Source organism: Lepidochelys olivacea (assembly GCF_965140295.1).
Source record: "Lepidochelys olivacea isolate rLepOli2 genome assembly, chromosome: 2".
Taxonomy (NCBI): Eukaryota; Metazoa; Chordata; order Testudines; family Cheloniidae; genus Lepidochelys; species Lepidochelys olivacea.
In genome coordinates, this window is record NC_140412.1 from 30,557,940 (window position 1) to 30,572,961 (window position 15,022).

At 39.8% G+C, this 15,022-nt stretch overlaps 1 protein-coding gene across 2 annotated transcripts in view; it reads left to right on the plus strand.

Moving 5' to 3' along the window:
* Nucleotides 1–15,022, plus strand: part of CSMD3 (CUB and Sushi multiple domains 3) — a 1,240,207-nt gene that overhangs the window by 1,219,873 nt on the left and 5,312 nt on the right. For both annotated transcript variants that reach the window (XM_084620231.1, XM_084620232.1), the window contains 3 exons: nt 7,181–7,339; nt 12,186–12,298; nt 13,913–14,000. In XM_084620231.1, coding sequence (XP_084476357.1) covers nt 7,181–7,339; nt 12,186–12,298; nt 13,913–14,000 — 360 coding nt within the window. The remainder of the gene's footprint in view (nt 1–7,180; nt 7,340–12,185; nt 12,299–13,912; nt 14,001–15,022) is intronic.

Genomic DNA, 15,022 nt, shown 5'->3' on the forward strand with positions numbered 1-15,022 from the left:
TCCAGGAAGTTTCTGGAAAATGTAGGGGACAATTTCCTGGTGCAAGTGCTGGAGGAACCAACTAGGGGCAGAGCTCTTCTTGACCTGCTGCTCACAAACTGGGAAGAATTAGTAGGGGAAGCAAAAGTGTATGGGAACCTGGGACGCAGTGACCATGAGATGGTCGAGTTCAGGATCCTGACACAAGGAAGAAAGGAAAGCAGCAGAATACGAACCCTGGACTTCAGAAAAGCAGACTTTGACTCCCTCAGGGAACTGATGGGTAAGATCCCCTGGAAGAATAACATGAGGGGGAAAGGAGTCCAGGAGAACTGGTTGTATTTTAAAGAATCCTTACTGAGGTTACAGGGACAAACCATCCCAATGTGTAGAAAGAGTAGTAAATATGGCAGGCGACCAGCTTGGCTTAACAGTGAAATCCTTGTTGATCTTAAATACAAAAAAGAAGCTTACAAGAAGTGGAAGATTGGACAAATGACCAGGGATGAGTATAAAAATATTGCTCGGGCATGCAGGAGTGAAATCAGGAAGGCCAAAACACACCTGGAGTTGCAGCTAGCAAGAAATGTTAAGAGTAACAAGAAGGGTTTCTTCAGGTATGTTGGCAACAAGAAGAAAGCCAAGGAAAGTGTGGGCCCCTTACTGAATGAGGGAGGCAACCCAGTGACAGAGGATGTGGAGAAAGCTAATGTACTCAATGCTTTTTTTGCCTCTGTCTTCACAAACAAGGTCAGCTCCCAGACTGCTGCACTGGGCAGCACAGCATGGGGAGGAGGTGACCAGCCCTCTGTGGGGAAAGAAGTAGTGCGGGACTATTTAGAAAAGCTGGACGTGCACAAGTCCATGGGGCTGGATGCGTTGCATCCGAGAGTGCTAAAGGAGTTGGCGGATGTGATTGCAGAGCCATTGTCCATTATCTGTGAAAACTCATGGCAATCGGGGGAAGTCCCGGACGACTGGAAAAAGGCTAATGTGGTGCCAATCTTTAAAAAAGGGAAGAAGGAGGATCCTGGGAACTACAGGCCAGTCAGCCTCACCTCAGTCCCTGGAAAAATCATGGAGCAGGTCCTCAAGGAATCAATTCTGAAGCACTTAGAGGAGAGGAAAGTGATCAGGAACAGTCAGCATGGATTCACCAAGGGCAAGTCATGCCTGACTAATCTAATTGCCTTCTATGATGAGATAACTGGCTCTGTGGATGAAGGGAAAGCAGTGGACCTGTTATTTCTTGACTTTAGCAAAGCTTTTGACACTGTCTCCCACAGTATTCTTGCCAGGAAGTTAAAGAAGTACGGGCTCGATGAATGGACTGTACGGTGGATAGAAAACTGGCTAGATTGTCGGGCTCAACGCGTAGTGATCAATGGCTCCATGTCTAGTTGGCAGCCGGTATCAAGTGGAGTGCCCCAAGGGTCGGTCCTGGGGCTGGTTTTGTTCAATATCTTCATTAATGATCTGGAGGATGGTGTGGATTGCACCCTCAGCAAGTTTGCAGATGACACTAAACTGGGAAGAGAGGTAGATACGCTGGAGGGTAGGGATAGGTTACAGAGGGACCTAGACAAATTGGAGGATTGGGCCAAAAGAAATCTGATGAGGTTCAACAAGGACAAGTGCAGAGTCCTGCACTTAGGAAGGAAGAATCCAATGTGCCACTACAGACTATGGACCGAATGGCTCGGCAGCAGTTCTGCAGAAAAGGACCTTGGGGTTACAGTGGACGAGAAGCTGGATATGAGTCAGCAGTGTGCCCTTGTTGCCAAGAAGGCCAATGGCATTTTGGGATGTATAAGTAGGGGCATTGGCAGCAGATCGAGGGACGTGATCGTTCCCCTCTATTCGACATTGGTGAGGCCTCATCTGGAGTACTGTGTCCAGTTTTGGGCCCCACACTACAAGAATGATGTGGAAAAATTGGAAAGAGTCCAGCGGAGGGCAACAAAAATGATTAGGGGACTGGAACACATGACTTATGAGGAGAGGCTGAGGGAACTGGGGATGTTTAGTCTGTGGAAGAGAAGAATGAGAGGGCATTTGATAGCTGCTTTCAACTACCTGAAAGGGGGTTCTAAAGAGGATGGATCTGGACTGTTCTCAGTGGTAGCAGATGACAGAACAAGGAGTAATGGTCTCAAGTTGCAGTGGGGGAGATTTAGGTTGGATATTAGGAAAAACTTTTTCACTGGGAGGGTGGTGAAGCACTGGAATGCGTTACCTAGGGAGGTGGTGGAATCTCTTTCCTTAGAAGTTTTTAAGGTCAGGCTTGACAAAGCCCTGGCTGGGATATTTAGTTGGGGATTGGTCCTGCTTTGAGCAGGGGGTTGTACTAGAGGACCTCCTGAGGTCCCTTCCAACCCTGATATTCTATGATTCTAAAGCTCCTAGTCCCTGCTTACTAAAGATGTCCTGGGGCTGGCTTGGCAGGAATATGTGTGCTAGTGTACCTGGCGTGCAAACAACCTTAACCAGTACTGGCCCAAATTTAACTAACATGGCCTGGGATTGATAATGTAGATACAATCAAACTGTGGTTGATCTGCAATACTTGGGTGGTTGGAGTCAAACATTCCTCACATATTTCCCTTTACTGTAAAATATATAAAATATACTGCAATGTGGACTTTAAACATACCCACATTCATGATTATAATACCTGAAGTTCTCCAAATTATAGTAGTTTGCTCTGTAGGCTCCATCCTACAAACAAGTTGTTATGTGAAAATACTCGTTACTAATATTGGGCCCACTTTGCAAATTAAACCTTGGTGTTTTAATTTTAGAATCCCTGATCCTGGAAACATTTATTCACTCCAGTGTAACTAGTGTTCTAAGTAAAGGATTTAAGTCTAAATCTGTGTACATGCATAAAGGTCCAATCCAGGAAATCACTCAATTCAAACACCTAAAAAGCACGTATTTGAACACCTGAATCAGTACTCTTAGATGAGGATTTCCCTCTTTCTCTTTAGGAACCAAAATGTAAATGTTAGCTCCATTATTAGAACCTTAACTTTTGTATTTCTTTATTTTTGATTATTTTAGAACCAGATCTTGACTCAGCATCTGCTAGCATGGACCCCTGAGCACATTTAGAGTTGCACGGCTTGCTCACTGGCATAGGAGTCCATAGTAGCACATCTCACTGCAGGGTTGGAGCCTTAATTTTTATCTTGATGTTAATGTAAGATTTAGTATTTAAATATACAGTTTCAAGTCCAACAGCATTATCAGTACTCTTCAGTTTCACATATTTATGTACGTTTGTCATTTATCTGAAGCTCTGGTCTAAGCTTTGACATATCTGAGCATTCCTACAAGGGATGTCAGCCACATGGCAGAAGTCTTGCCATATCTCTCAGGGTCTTTTCATATATTAAAACAAACATTATTTACAGTTTATAATATCTACTTATAGTATTTTGTTTGCATACATAAGTCATTTGGGAAAAAAATCCACCACCATGAATGGATACTTTTAGGAAGAAGGTTGGCAGGAACAGCTGCAATATTGTGTATCACATTCTGCTTCTCCTGATGCTCACAAATTAACCAATAGTTAGGTGACAATTTGTTATGGGGGAAAAGCCCTACTAGAATTTCACTTGTGAAAAATGCAATTACTACTTGTACAGGGGCAAAGAAGGGTGACGAAATTCATACACTGCAATGAATCCATTGTGATCTGACTAGATTTGCTGAGTGTTAATGTCCTTATTAAAAATCTCAGGTTATATGGTAGGCAAATGCTTAAGCAATCTTTAAGGCAATGGAATAAGAATTAAATAAGTGTGTTTAATTGTATCTGAATGGTTGGGGGGGTTATATTTAAATTATACAGCTGTATATATTTGATTGGATGATCAAATATGTTCAACTTGTCTTTAATTTTATTTGATTGCTTTGTTTCCAAGGAAAATACAAGATAAATGAGAATTATAATGCAATGAACGAGCTTCTTAACGTCTAGAGGATTACAATTTTAAGCATAGCCCTGAGCAATGGGTGGCACATAAATTTCACCATCCTAAGAGTAACCACAGGAGCCTCTGTAATTCAGAGGGGTACCTCTGAAACATAGCACCTTCTCTGCTTCCTCCTTGTTTCTGAGGGCGTGGGGAGAATACTTTGCAGCTGGGCTATGTCAGCTTTAAATGTACTGTCTTTTCTTTCCCGACTCCTCTCATCCCCGGCTCAGCTATATGGGTCAGTAAATTATGGAGTGGAGCCATGCTCTGCCCATTGTTTGCCCCTCTCTGTCCACCTGCTCTAGGGAGGGAGTAAGTGGGCATGAGTTGGCCCACTTATTCTCTATAGCCAGATCCAACATCCAGGTAACTCATCTAGGAGGAAAGAGGTTTTTTTATTCCCTTCTGTGGGCACATAGCTCTGAATTAATACCTCAGTTATTATCCCAACATCAGGAGAAAGGAATGTAATCACGTATGTATCTATTCTGCTTTTTGCTTTTATCTTTTATTTTCTTTTACATTCCCACTCCCCTGTTTTTTCCTTTGCCCCCCACTCCCATCCAAGGAAATGTCCAACTCAGGATCACAAGATCAGTATACATATTATTTACAACTGCATATAATACTGCTTTTTGTAGTAAGACATATATATATAAAACATTCTCTTTCACAACCCTATACAGTGTTATCACAGTTGCAAACGGTGAATCCACAAGACTTCAGTTGTTCAGCCCTTACACCTTACTGATTTAAGTAGGACTACTTGCATGACCAAGTGCATATCAATGTGATTAAGAGATGCACAATTAATTCCTTGATGTATTTTTCCCTTTTTATTATGTATGTATATTTATTTTCTGTATTCAAGGTACACTTCACAATTTTTAAAGCATTGTGAATACAATAGAGATGTTACCCCTTTCTCCAAAGTTTCCAGCTTGTTTCCAGTAGAAGTTGTGTGAATCTATTATTTCTTTGGTGCAGTCCTGTTTTTATTTTACAAAGCATGTACACAAAGTCCGGTTTCCCTAAACACAGTAAGACCAAGTACCAATGGGCAGTTTCCTTGCTCACAATTCAAATCTTGCCTTTCCAGCCAGTCCTGTGCTCCAAGGATCTCTGTCTCTGTTCCAACAAACAACTGATTTTCTGGCTTTCTCATTTCTTTCTGTCTTTGACATCTACACAGACAAACACAGCTGCAATCAGTCAGTTCCTAAGTCCCAGCATTCACAGTCAGCATCCAGAGAAACCCCTCTTATTCTCTCTGAGTTAGTTATTGCTCAGACTTCCCCATGAGGCCCAGTGCCTTGGCCAGTGTCTTCACTTGTTTCTCCTATCTTACTCCATAAAGGATCTTAATTGCTTTTTCCATTTTGCATGCCTACCAGCTTTCAAAGTGTCTGCGACAGCCTGTATATCAAAAGCATGCTTGCTGGTAGCCATTAACAGCTTTTGGCATTAAAAAAAAGAATTAGGTTTCCATTTGATAAATAAGGAAATTACATGTTTGGCTACTGTTAGAGACATCAACATCCATTCTTTGATATTTCTAGAGGATTTAATTCATCTACTAATTCCAGCATATATATGTGGGCGTGTATTCGCAGAGGGCAGATCTTTGTAGTCAGTACTGTGAAAAGACCTTTGCATGCAATTCCAATATTTTTGTATTATGTGGCAAGAAAAACTACATGGGGCATATGTGCTGCTGGTTAGTGGTGACTCCAGTATTCAGAATGTTAGCTACAGATTTATGTAGAGTCTTTGGTTTCCCGTAAAATCTATTTATGTTGAATGGCTCTCTGATATTCTGCCAAATGTTTTCCCTACCTTCTGACCATGAGATATGTAATTCAGCTTCCCATTTGTCTTCTGTCTCCAGTATCAGTGGTACTGTACTCAAATGGAACTTTGCTTATTTTTCCTTGTATAGCTTCATATGTGTATTAAATATCCTGAAGTGTGAGACAGTGTTTTCTGCTGGATAGAGCGTTGCACTGGGAATAAAGAGACCCAGGTGCTCTTCCCAGCTCTGCCACTGGCCTTCTTGGTGACCTTGGCAAGTCATTATACCTGTCTGTGCCTCCCTTTTCCCATCTGTAAAGTGTAGATAATGACACTGACCTCCTTTGTAAGCACTTGGAGATCTACTGATGAAAGGAAGCATTGTATAAGAGTCGGGTATTATTACTTTATCTACTGTTTTTAATATTAGCCTGCATAGTGATCTTAAATTTTGTTTGACCAATCTGGGGCAGAATATTGAATCTGATAAATCTGAGTTGGTGAGTGTCTTAAGCCATCATAAAGTACCCCAGGTTATAATGAATAAAGGATATCTTTACCCTGGTAAGCTTTATGGGAATGTCTGCAGAGCATCAAATGAAGCTGCTAAATCATTTTCTGTTTTTGAGTGTTATGTTGGTATGTAAATATCTTTACTGAAAGTGAGCCATTTTACAGTTGTGTGCCTATGAAAGGCTCATTAGTATTGATATAAATCAGAGAGATCCATTCCCTCTTTCCTCCATGATCTGTTCAGTGGTTTGTGCATAGGGTGTGACTTCTTTTTTGATCTTGATAATCTTACATTGGTTTTCTTTAAGCATTTAGTGATAAGACAAATCTTCTTAAGTAAATTTCCAATTAAGAGTAAGAATTTGGCTCCTATATCCATCTTTGTAATTTCAGTGTGACCTGATAAAAAGAGACATTTTTCCCAGGGTAGAGTATCATTTGAATATGTGTCAAATGATTTTTAATATTTAAAGAATGAGATTTGTGGACGCACATTTAATGCTAGCTATATGATCTCTATGTATGCTGGAATGGAAAATCTTGGTACTGAGGGGAATCTGGTCTTTTAGATACAGCCATTAAATTTATACTTTGTGCAGTTAATTTTGTATTACAACATGTGTCCATTATTCAATCAAGTGGAGGTTTACATGTGGATGGGTTCTTATGTATCATCATTACTGTATATCACCCACATGCATGTTTATTTTATGGGTGATTATGCCAGTTTTAGTGCCTACTGTGTGAGGATTTTGACTAACTATCATAGCCAATTGCTCAAGTGATATATAAGATCAGAAGAAAGAGAGACGAAAATGTTCATATTTTGTCAAGCATTTGGTTGGAGATCTGTGACTTTGTATACTCTAAATATTGCAATCCATACTAATATATATTTCATATCTCTACAGTTCCTGATGATGTATTTGCCCAAAATTATATATGGAAAGGATCTTACAATTATAAAGGCAAGAAACAGCCCATGACTTTAACAGTGACCAGTTTCAATGCATCATCGGGGAGAGTAAATGCTACACTTACTAATAGCAATATGGAACTGCTGCTTTCAGGTACTGCATCAGAAAAGCTCATTTAAATTTATTATTTTCACTTCTGATCGTCATAAATTTTGCAAATTTTTTGCAAATTTGCACACTTTTTACAATAAAATGCTACCACAAATACCCTAGCAGTCTATGTTATAACAGAATATTGACTTATATTACAATTCTTCTTGAGTGATATCCATTTGACTTTGGGAATGTGCTTGCCAGTGCCCCAAGGTCAGAGGTTTTTCCCTTCATGGTAGCCTTCAGAGTGACATATGTGCTCTGTGATCCCTCATGCTGCTGTGTGATGATATAAAGGACAGAGCTGACACCGACCCTACTCCATTCCTTCTTACCACCCATGATCAGTTGTCACAGTGTGTTGGCTTGCTTTGCAAGTTCTCCCTTTCAGGGTATTCTCATCAATGGTTAGTTAGACCTGTAGAGTAAGTTTTATTTATTTTACTTAGTGTGCTTAAATTGTCAGTTCCCACTTTTTCTGGGTGCCAACTCCCAGTACTGGGACACACCTTGGTCTCCAAAGTCTAAGCCTTGCACCAGCTGCAAGAAGTCTGTGCTGATAAGTGACCCCCATTCCAGGTGCCTTTGTGAGTGTTACATCGGGGACTGTTGTCAAATCTACTAAGATTTCAAGCCCTGGACTAAGGATAGGGAGATGAGACTCCATCACCTGCTAATGGAGGCTGCCTTGTGTCCACCATCTGACCTTTCCTCTGAGTCCTTCCCACTGAGTACTTCTACCTCCATTAGAAATGCACCTCAAAACATTGTGGAGGCTCAGCGCTATTTCTCTTCCCCAGTACCAAGGAAGAAGCACAGACAGCATATGTCGAAGGGGATTAATTTCAAGTGGTTTATTTTTTATTTAAAAATTAATAGCGAAACTGGCCTGGCCCAATATGAAAAGGCCTGATTTAAAAAAAAAAAGGCATACAGTTGCATGTGCAGAAATGGGCACACAATTGCATGCCTAGTTCGTAATTACAGAGACACCTTCTCTCCAGGCATTGTCACAAGAAGCTTGAAAAATTCAGCCTCCTCAAGGCCACAGTTGACCTGCCCTTCCCTCATTTATATATAAACAAGATTTTGCAAGTCCCCCGTTTCTTTTTTTTTTAATTCATTTTTATCTATCTGGATACCGATATTGCCCCCATCACTATACTATCTGAGCACCTCACATTATTAATGGATCATACAGAACCCCTTGTGAGGTAAAGTATTATCCCCATTCTACAGATGGGGAACTGAGACACTGAGGATGTTAAATGACTTTCTCAATGTCAGACATGAAGTGTGTGGCTGGACTGGTTTTGAATCTCAGTCTCTTGAGGCCAAGTCTAGCACTCTAGCCTCTAGGCCTTCCTTTTTTCAAGACCCCCACATTCTAGTTTATCCGATATCCAGTTCCCCACACATTGCTTTGTTCTACCCATGTTTCTGGTTATCCCCAGCTCCTTCACTTTCTTTTGGTACTATCTTTTTCCCTGATGCCCCAGCTTTTTGTTCTTCCCACAATGTTTCATCTTCCTTCCCTCTTCTCCTGCACGACATGCTCTCATTCCATCTCATGAAGATTTTCCCCTCATCAGCTCCTGTAACTTTCTTTACTTCCCCAGATCTCCATTTCTCTCTCTCCATTGCCCCTCCATACCACCTGATTTTAGTACACGTCTTCCCCTCACAGACAGAGCTGAAGCATCTTACTAGTTCTCTGCTGGGGCTACCCTAGACACTACCTAAGGAGTTAGAGAAGAACTTAAGGGGCAGGTTTAGCTGGGCAAAAGTACCACAATTGAATTACTTATTATAGTGGTCCAGTTCAAGCACTGTCTTGTCCCTCAGGGAATCAGTTGCCAGCGGAACTCATCAGCCTTTGAGCACGGAGTGCTTGCCAATCCACCAGCGTAAATTAGCAGAGAACAGCAGTGGTTGTCTCTCAGGAGCATTTCCCACCCTCTCCGCCTACACTTTCCCATTCCTTGGTAGAGCCTGCGTGTGCTCCATGTACCTCATTAGAGTTTTCCAGAAGAATAGTCCAAGGAATTTATTAAGGAAGATAATTTATTCATACTGTTCAAATCTGTCAGTTTAATTTCAGCTTTTAATATATTCCTGATTGCAGTCATTATTTGGCAATGAGAGGAGAGATCTGGCAACATTTGAGCTTGTGCTACCTTCATATTAATTATAATTCTATGTTGATAATATTTTGTGTTAATTATCAAAGTGAAATGCTGACCCAGTGAAAATTAATTAGCAGTAACCCTCTGAATGTGATCTGAAACTCTCTATCAACTTCCAGTAAACTTTATTTAATACTTTGCCAGTTTGCACATATGTGTGCATATGTTACATGCATAATGCACCCTAAACCTCTCTCTGCTTCTCCTAGCGGGTTTGGGACTGCCAGGCACATCTGGGTTGTCCTTAGGGCCTTTGTGGTTTGTCTCTGTTAAAGGGTGCCAATCAGACAGGCCTGTCATCTCTGCACCTCTCACCTTCCTTCTCCAGACAGATGTTTTCTCTCCTGCATTCCCTCACACATATAGTGGCAGCTGGCTGCTTTTGGGAATGTCATTGCAGAGTTAAAAGTCCCACCAGGCACATTGCTAACTGAAAGCCTTCTTCTCACACCACACAGCACCAGTAGCCGTGGCCCACCACCATTCCAACACATTCCAGTGGAGCATCAGGTGCCCTTCTCAGAAAATACAGCAGACACCTTCCTACTCAGTTTAATCAGCTGAAAATCCAGTAGCTCTCCTCCCTAGAGAGCCAGCCCCTTCCCCACTAGCCCAGTGCTTTCACACAAACACACACACACACACACATTCTACCCACTTGAGCAGCAAAAGGAATGTAGTAACTTCACAGAGGTTGCTCTCCTTCCCATGCTCCTGCCTGCAGTCTGGTTACCCAGCACAAGGGAATAAAGCCACACAATTGCACATGCCAAGCCACAATGTGGTCCACAACTAAGAATTTCAAGAAGGAAATTAAGAGTTCCAATACCGAAAAAGACGGGGAGATTAGTATCAACAGGGGGTGTGGCCTGCTAAGCACACAAGTACCAAAGTCCACAGGAAATCTTATTGCCAACCCTGTATATCTTGAGTCATCCAAATGGAGCTTACGTCACTCTACAAGACTTCCAGCTGGACACACACATCTGATACTGGCAACACGGCTGGCTCAAGAGAGGGGTGATACATAGAAGCCATGGAGCAGAAGTAAACTTTACTTTGAGCAGTATGATTTTAGTTTGTGTTTTCATTTTTAAAATGCTCAAGCTTTCTCAGGAACGTGCTGCCTAGAGTGGCTGCTCCTTTGCGGTGCTTCCCAAACTCCAGGAGAGGTCCAAATATACACTGTTAATTCAGAGGGGCTTGCGTTGGAGAGAAAATCCAGTAGGCATCCCTTCTTTCCATACATACTACTTAGTGCATTTGTGCATTTTTGATGCACCTTTGCACTACAGCTCAGGGGAGAGAAGAGCATGAGTCCTATAGTTATCAGGTTACTTAGACTTAAACTTCTGAACAATAATTTAAATATGGCTTCAGTTCACTGACTACCTTGTCAATATTTTGCTTTGTTTTCCATACCTAACACTTATTTCCTCCTTTTTAGAACATTTAAAATAGATTTTTAATAATCAGTATCTGAAAGTCATTAATATAGGTGGTTTGAGTGCATATTATATATAACCTGATATAAGATGTATACTCCTATTGTGTCCTCACTATTTTGAATATCTTGGGAACATTTCTCCTTTGGATCATTTTCTGTTTTCTAAAGAAAGCTGAAGAATTCAAAGCAAGAGCCATACATGGCTCTAATTTTCAGAGGTGCTGAGCACCAACATCTCCCATTGGCTTTAGCTGTAGTTGTGGATGCTCAGCACCTCTGAAAATCAGGCTGTATTAATGTATAAGTTAGAGTCGTTTTAATATTGCTGGTATTTTTCAAACATCCTTGAGTAGCTATTTATTTAACATAGGTTATGAAGAATAACGAAAAAGTCACATGCAGAATGACAAACGGGAACATTATTAGCCAAATATTTAGTTTGACACCAGTATTCAATGTACATAATCATGTTTTGCACTCTATTTCTGTGGTGTCTGTGTTTCATCGTCAGCTTTGTAGAGGTAGATTGGACCAGTGAGTATATTGTTAGATTTTATTTTCATCCAAGCTTTTTACTATGCATAAAATATAATCAGGGTTCTGAACATTTCTTCTACAGCTATGAAAATGATCAATTCTGCCTCCAATGTAAAACAGATCATACCCAAGTCCTTCTATTACATGAAGTTGCTGTTATGTAGAGCTGACCAAGGAACAACAATTCCATTTCAAAGCAACTGTCAAGGTTTCCGAATTAGTTTTTGTTTAATTTTGGAACAAAAACAAAACCTTTAACATGAATTTGCGGAAACAGAAGTGCAGATGTGTCTCTGTCATTCTGTGACCTGGGATGTAGGAGACAACCCATGTTCAAGGGCCTGCTCTGCCTGATTCAGAGCGCGTTTTTTCATCCTAGATCCCCTCAAATCAGACAGAGCAGGGGAGTCTCCTACATCCCCGGCTGGTACACTAACCACGTAGCTATGGAGTCTCACCCTTCCTTGGACACAAAAACCTGTTTGCAAAAGTTTTGTGAAACTGGTACATCTCTACCAAACATTTCAGGTTCAGCAAAACAGCATATTACTCCGAAACAAAATTTGGTTAAAAAACTTCCACAGATTTGCCCTCTTTAAGGTGTCTTAGACAAAAAAATGCAATTATATGCCACCTTAACTAGCACAAAGCACCTATTTTTTTTTATATTCTACAGGGGTGTATAAAAGTCAGGAAGCTCGTTTGATGCTCCATATATCTCTTATTAAAGCGACATCTCATACTTCTGTGACCAAGATGAAAGAGGAAAAATGGGCTATGGATGGTTTTGTGAGTATATTTCTGCAAAAGAGAGAGAGTGTTTTGAATACAAAATAATGTCTGTGCATTAGGCCAGAAGAATATAGAAATGTATCAAATGAGAGTTGGTTGGTAATGCTAATTTATTTAATAAAATGAAAAATTATCACTGTACACCTGCAGATGAGGCGGGACTATTTAGGAAAAAATGTGGCTATTACTAAACAATGATTTTCAACCTCTTCTTTGTGGACATGTCTATTTGAAAAAGTAGTAAACACTGAAAAGGAAGCGCTACTCTTACTTCTGTTTTGATGTTATTTCAGCACGTTGAGAGGTTTTCTCTTTCTTAGAATGTAATATCATACCAAGATGCTTGTATCAAGCCAAGATCAATGTTTCCACTTTAATGTCTAACTTCTGTGTAATCTCTCTCTGCAGTGGGCACAATTATGTTGCTTGGTTCATTTCTAGAAGCAAAATATCACATCTGAAAGTAATAATTCTTGGCAGTGATGTGATGTGGGAGAAGTTGAGGTGCTGATTAGCTAGTGTTTTGGTGACATTTCTAGAAGTATTGACTTCCAAATGGCTGGGATTTTCCAAAGAGCCTAAAGGGCTTGTCTAAACACAGAAGTTGAACTGCTTTAACTATATTGGTATATTAAAGGTACATTCCCACTAATACAGATACAGTTAGACTTGTATAAGAAGACAGTATCTCTTGAATTCTGAAATATATTGTTAAATTGTTCACTTGTACTGAACACTCTTTAACACTACTCGATGCATAAGAACAAAATGACTGAAAAATAAACCATATGTTGTATTTCTGAAGCTAGGAAATTCCCTGGGTTCATACTATAGATATGCTCAGCTATGGATATCCAATGAGTACTAATTACTGACCAAAAGAGGGTTATTCGCAGTTGAATGTAGGGCATTTTGTATCCCTCCCTATCTACCTTTGAAACAGTGGCTTTCATTATCTTAACTTTTGCATTTATGGTAGCATCTGTCTTTTAAGTGTTGCAGTGCTTTTCCCCCAAAATATCAAAACACTAATACTCTTTAAGAGGCCTTTAGAGATGGCAATTTCAGGAGTTATCTAGAATCAACTTGAAATCTAGTCAATTTAAAAAAAATAGTATCAGGTATTAATATACCTGGTCCTGAGTCCTCCTGCAAGTTTCAGAGTTTCACAATTACATTTTACTAAGTTTGAAAAGGGATTTCTCTCCCATTTTGCTGTGAAACAATCCACCACAAACAGGAGGAGCGGACCGACTATACACAAAATGCTGTCAAATATACAAAGTAAGCACACTGAAAGAGAGAACTTTTTTTTCTCTAGTCTCTTTCAGTAAGAGTAGCCTTAGCTGTTACAAGTACCAAAGGTAGGTTAAAAAGAATTCCAAAAGCAGTGTGGCTTTTAAGGTTGACAGTGTCCCTTCAGTGCGCCTGCCTGTCCCCCATGCTCAGCCCATCCATATCCCTCCAGAACAAGGCTATCTGTGGGGGAACACTGACAGGCAGCTGAGTGGCTTAGGCATTTCACTTCCATCCTGATTATAATCTCCTTGCACATTTTTAACCAAGTTTTCCCAATTTAATTCTGAAATTCTGCATGTTTTCTGCTTGCAGGTTTCTGCTGAACCTGATGGAGCTACATATGTTTTTCAAGGATTTATCCAGGGTAAAGATTATGGACAATTTGGACTTCAAAGATTAGGTACTCAGTTAATTTTAATGTCACACCAGTTCAGTTTTTTTTTTCATATTGAGTTTTATCATGCATGGTTTTTATTAAATGATTGCATGTGAAGGGCTATACTGAAGTTATATTTCAGTATTGGTGTGGGTGTAGAGTATAGTGAGGTTCGTATCGTAAACTCATTTTTAAAGCTGTGTTTAAAAAAAAAGGTATGTTGTTCACAGGGAAAACTACATTGTGAGGTATAATTATTCTGTTGTGGCAAATTGTTCATTTTGATTGTTTCTAGTATCTTTCTCTAAGAATGCTTACATTATAGGTATTACATTCTATATAGTGATCATCATATAAAGAGTAAGTACTTCAGAATATGTGTATATGTATGTCAGTGCTGTATATTAATACAACTTTTATAGTGAATACTTGCTAGAACAGTCAACTTATTAAATACAATTGGCTAAATACTGAAGTCCTTGTGCCATTTTTACACAGGCAAAACTTCTATTGAAGTCAATGGGAAGTTTTTTCCCCCAAAGAGGAAATTGGATGGACTTCTTTATTTGTCCTGTAGATTAAATTGTACATCAAACTACTATTTACAAACTACTATTTGCTTTTTCCAGTATAGAATATTGCTAAAAATATCTTACTGCTTTTTGCATGTTTAAGCAAATAAAACAAGAAAAAATATTAGATAACAAAAAACGTTAAACTATAAATTATCTGATCCTGTCTCTTGAAGACTGTAATATTTCTGCTCACACAAAAGCTTGAATATTATTAAGGTTTCTCAAGCAGTGGGGTTCCATTTAGATCAATCTGGCAGATTTACAAGAGGAATTTGTTTCTTCAAGGATTATAACCCCTTTCTAAATAGTCTGGTGCTCTTCAGATATGATAATTTTATCGGGAGGCAAAAACACATTCTTCCAGTTTTTGGAGACAATGTATTTCTCACTCTTATTGTCCAAATAAAAACAAGAACATTCTTTAACATCTCAGTTGTGGTGGAAGGATTTATTAATGTGTGATATGTTAGA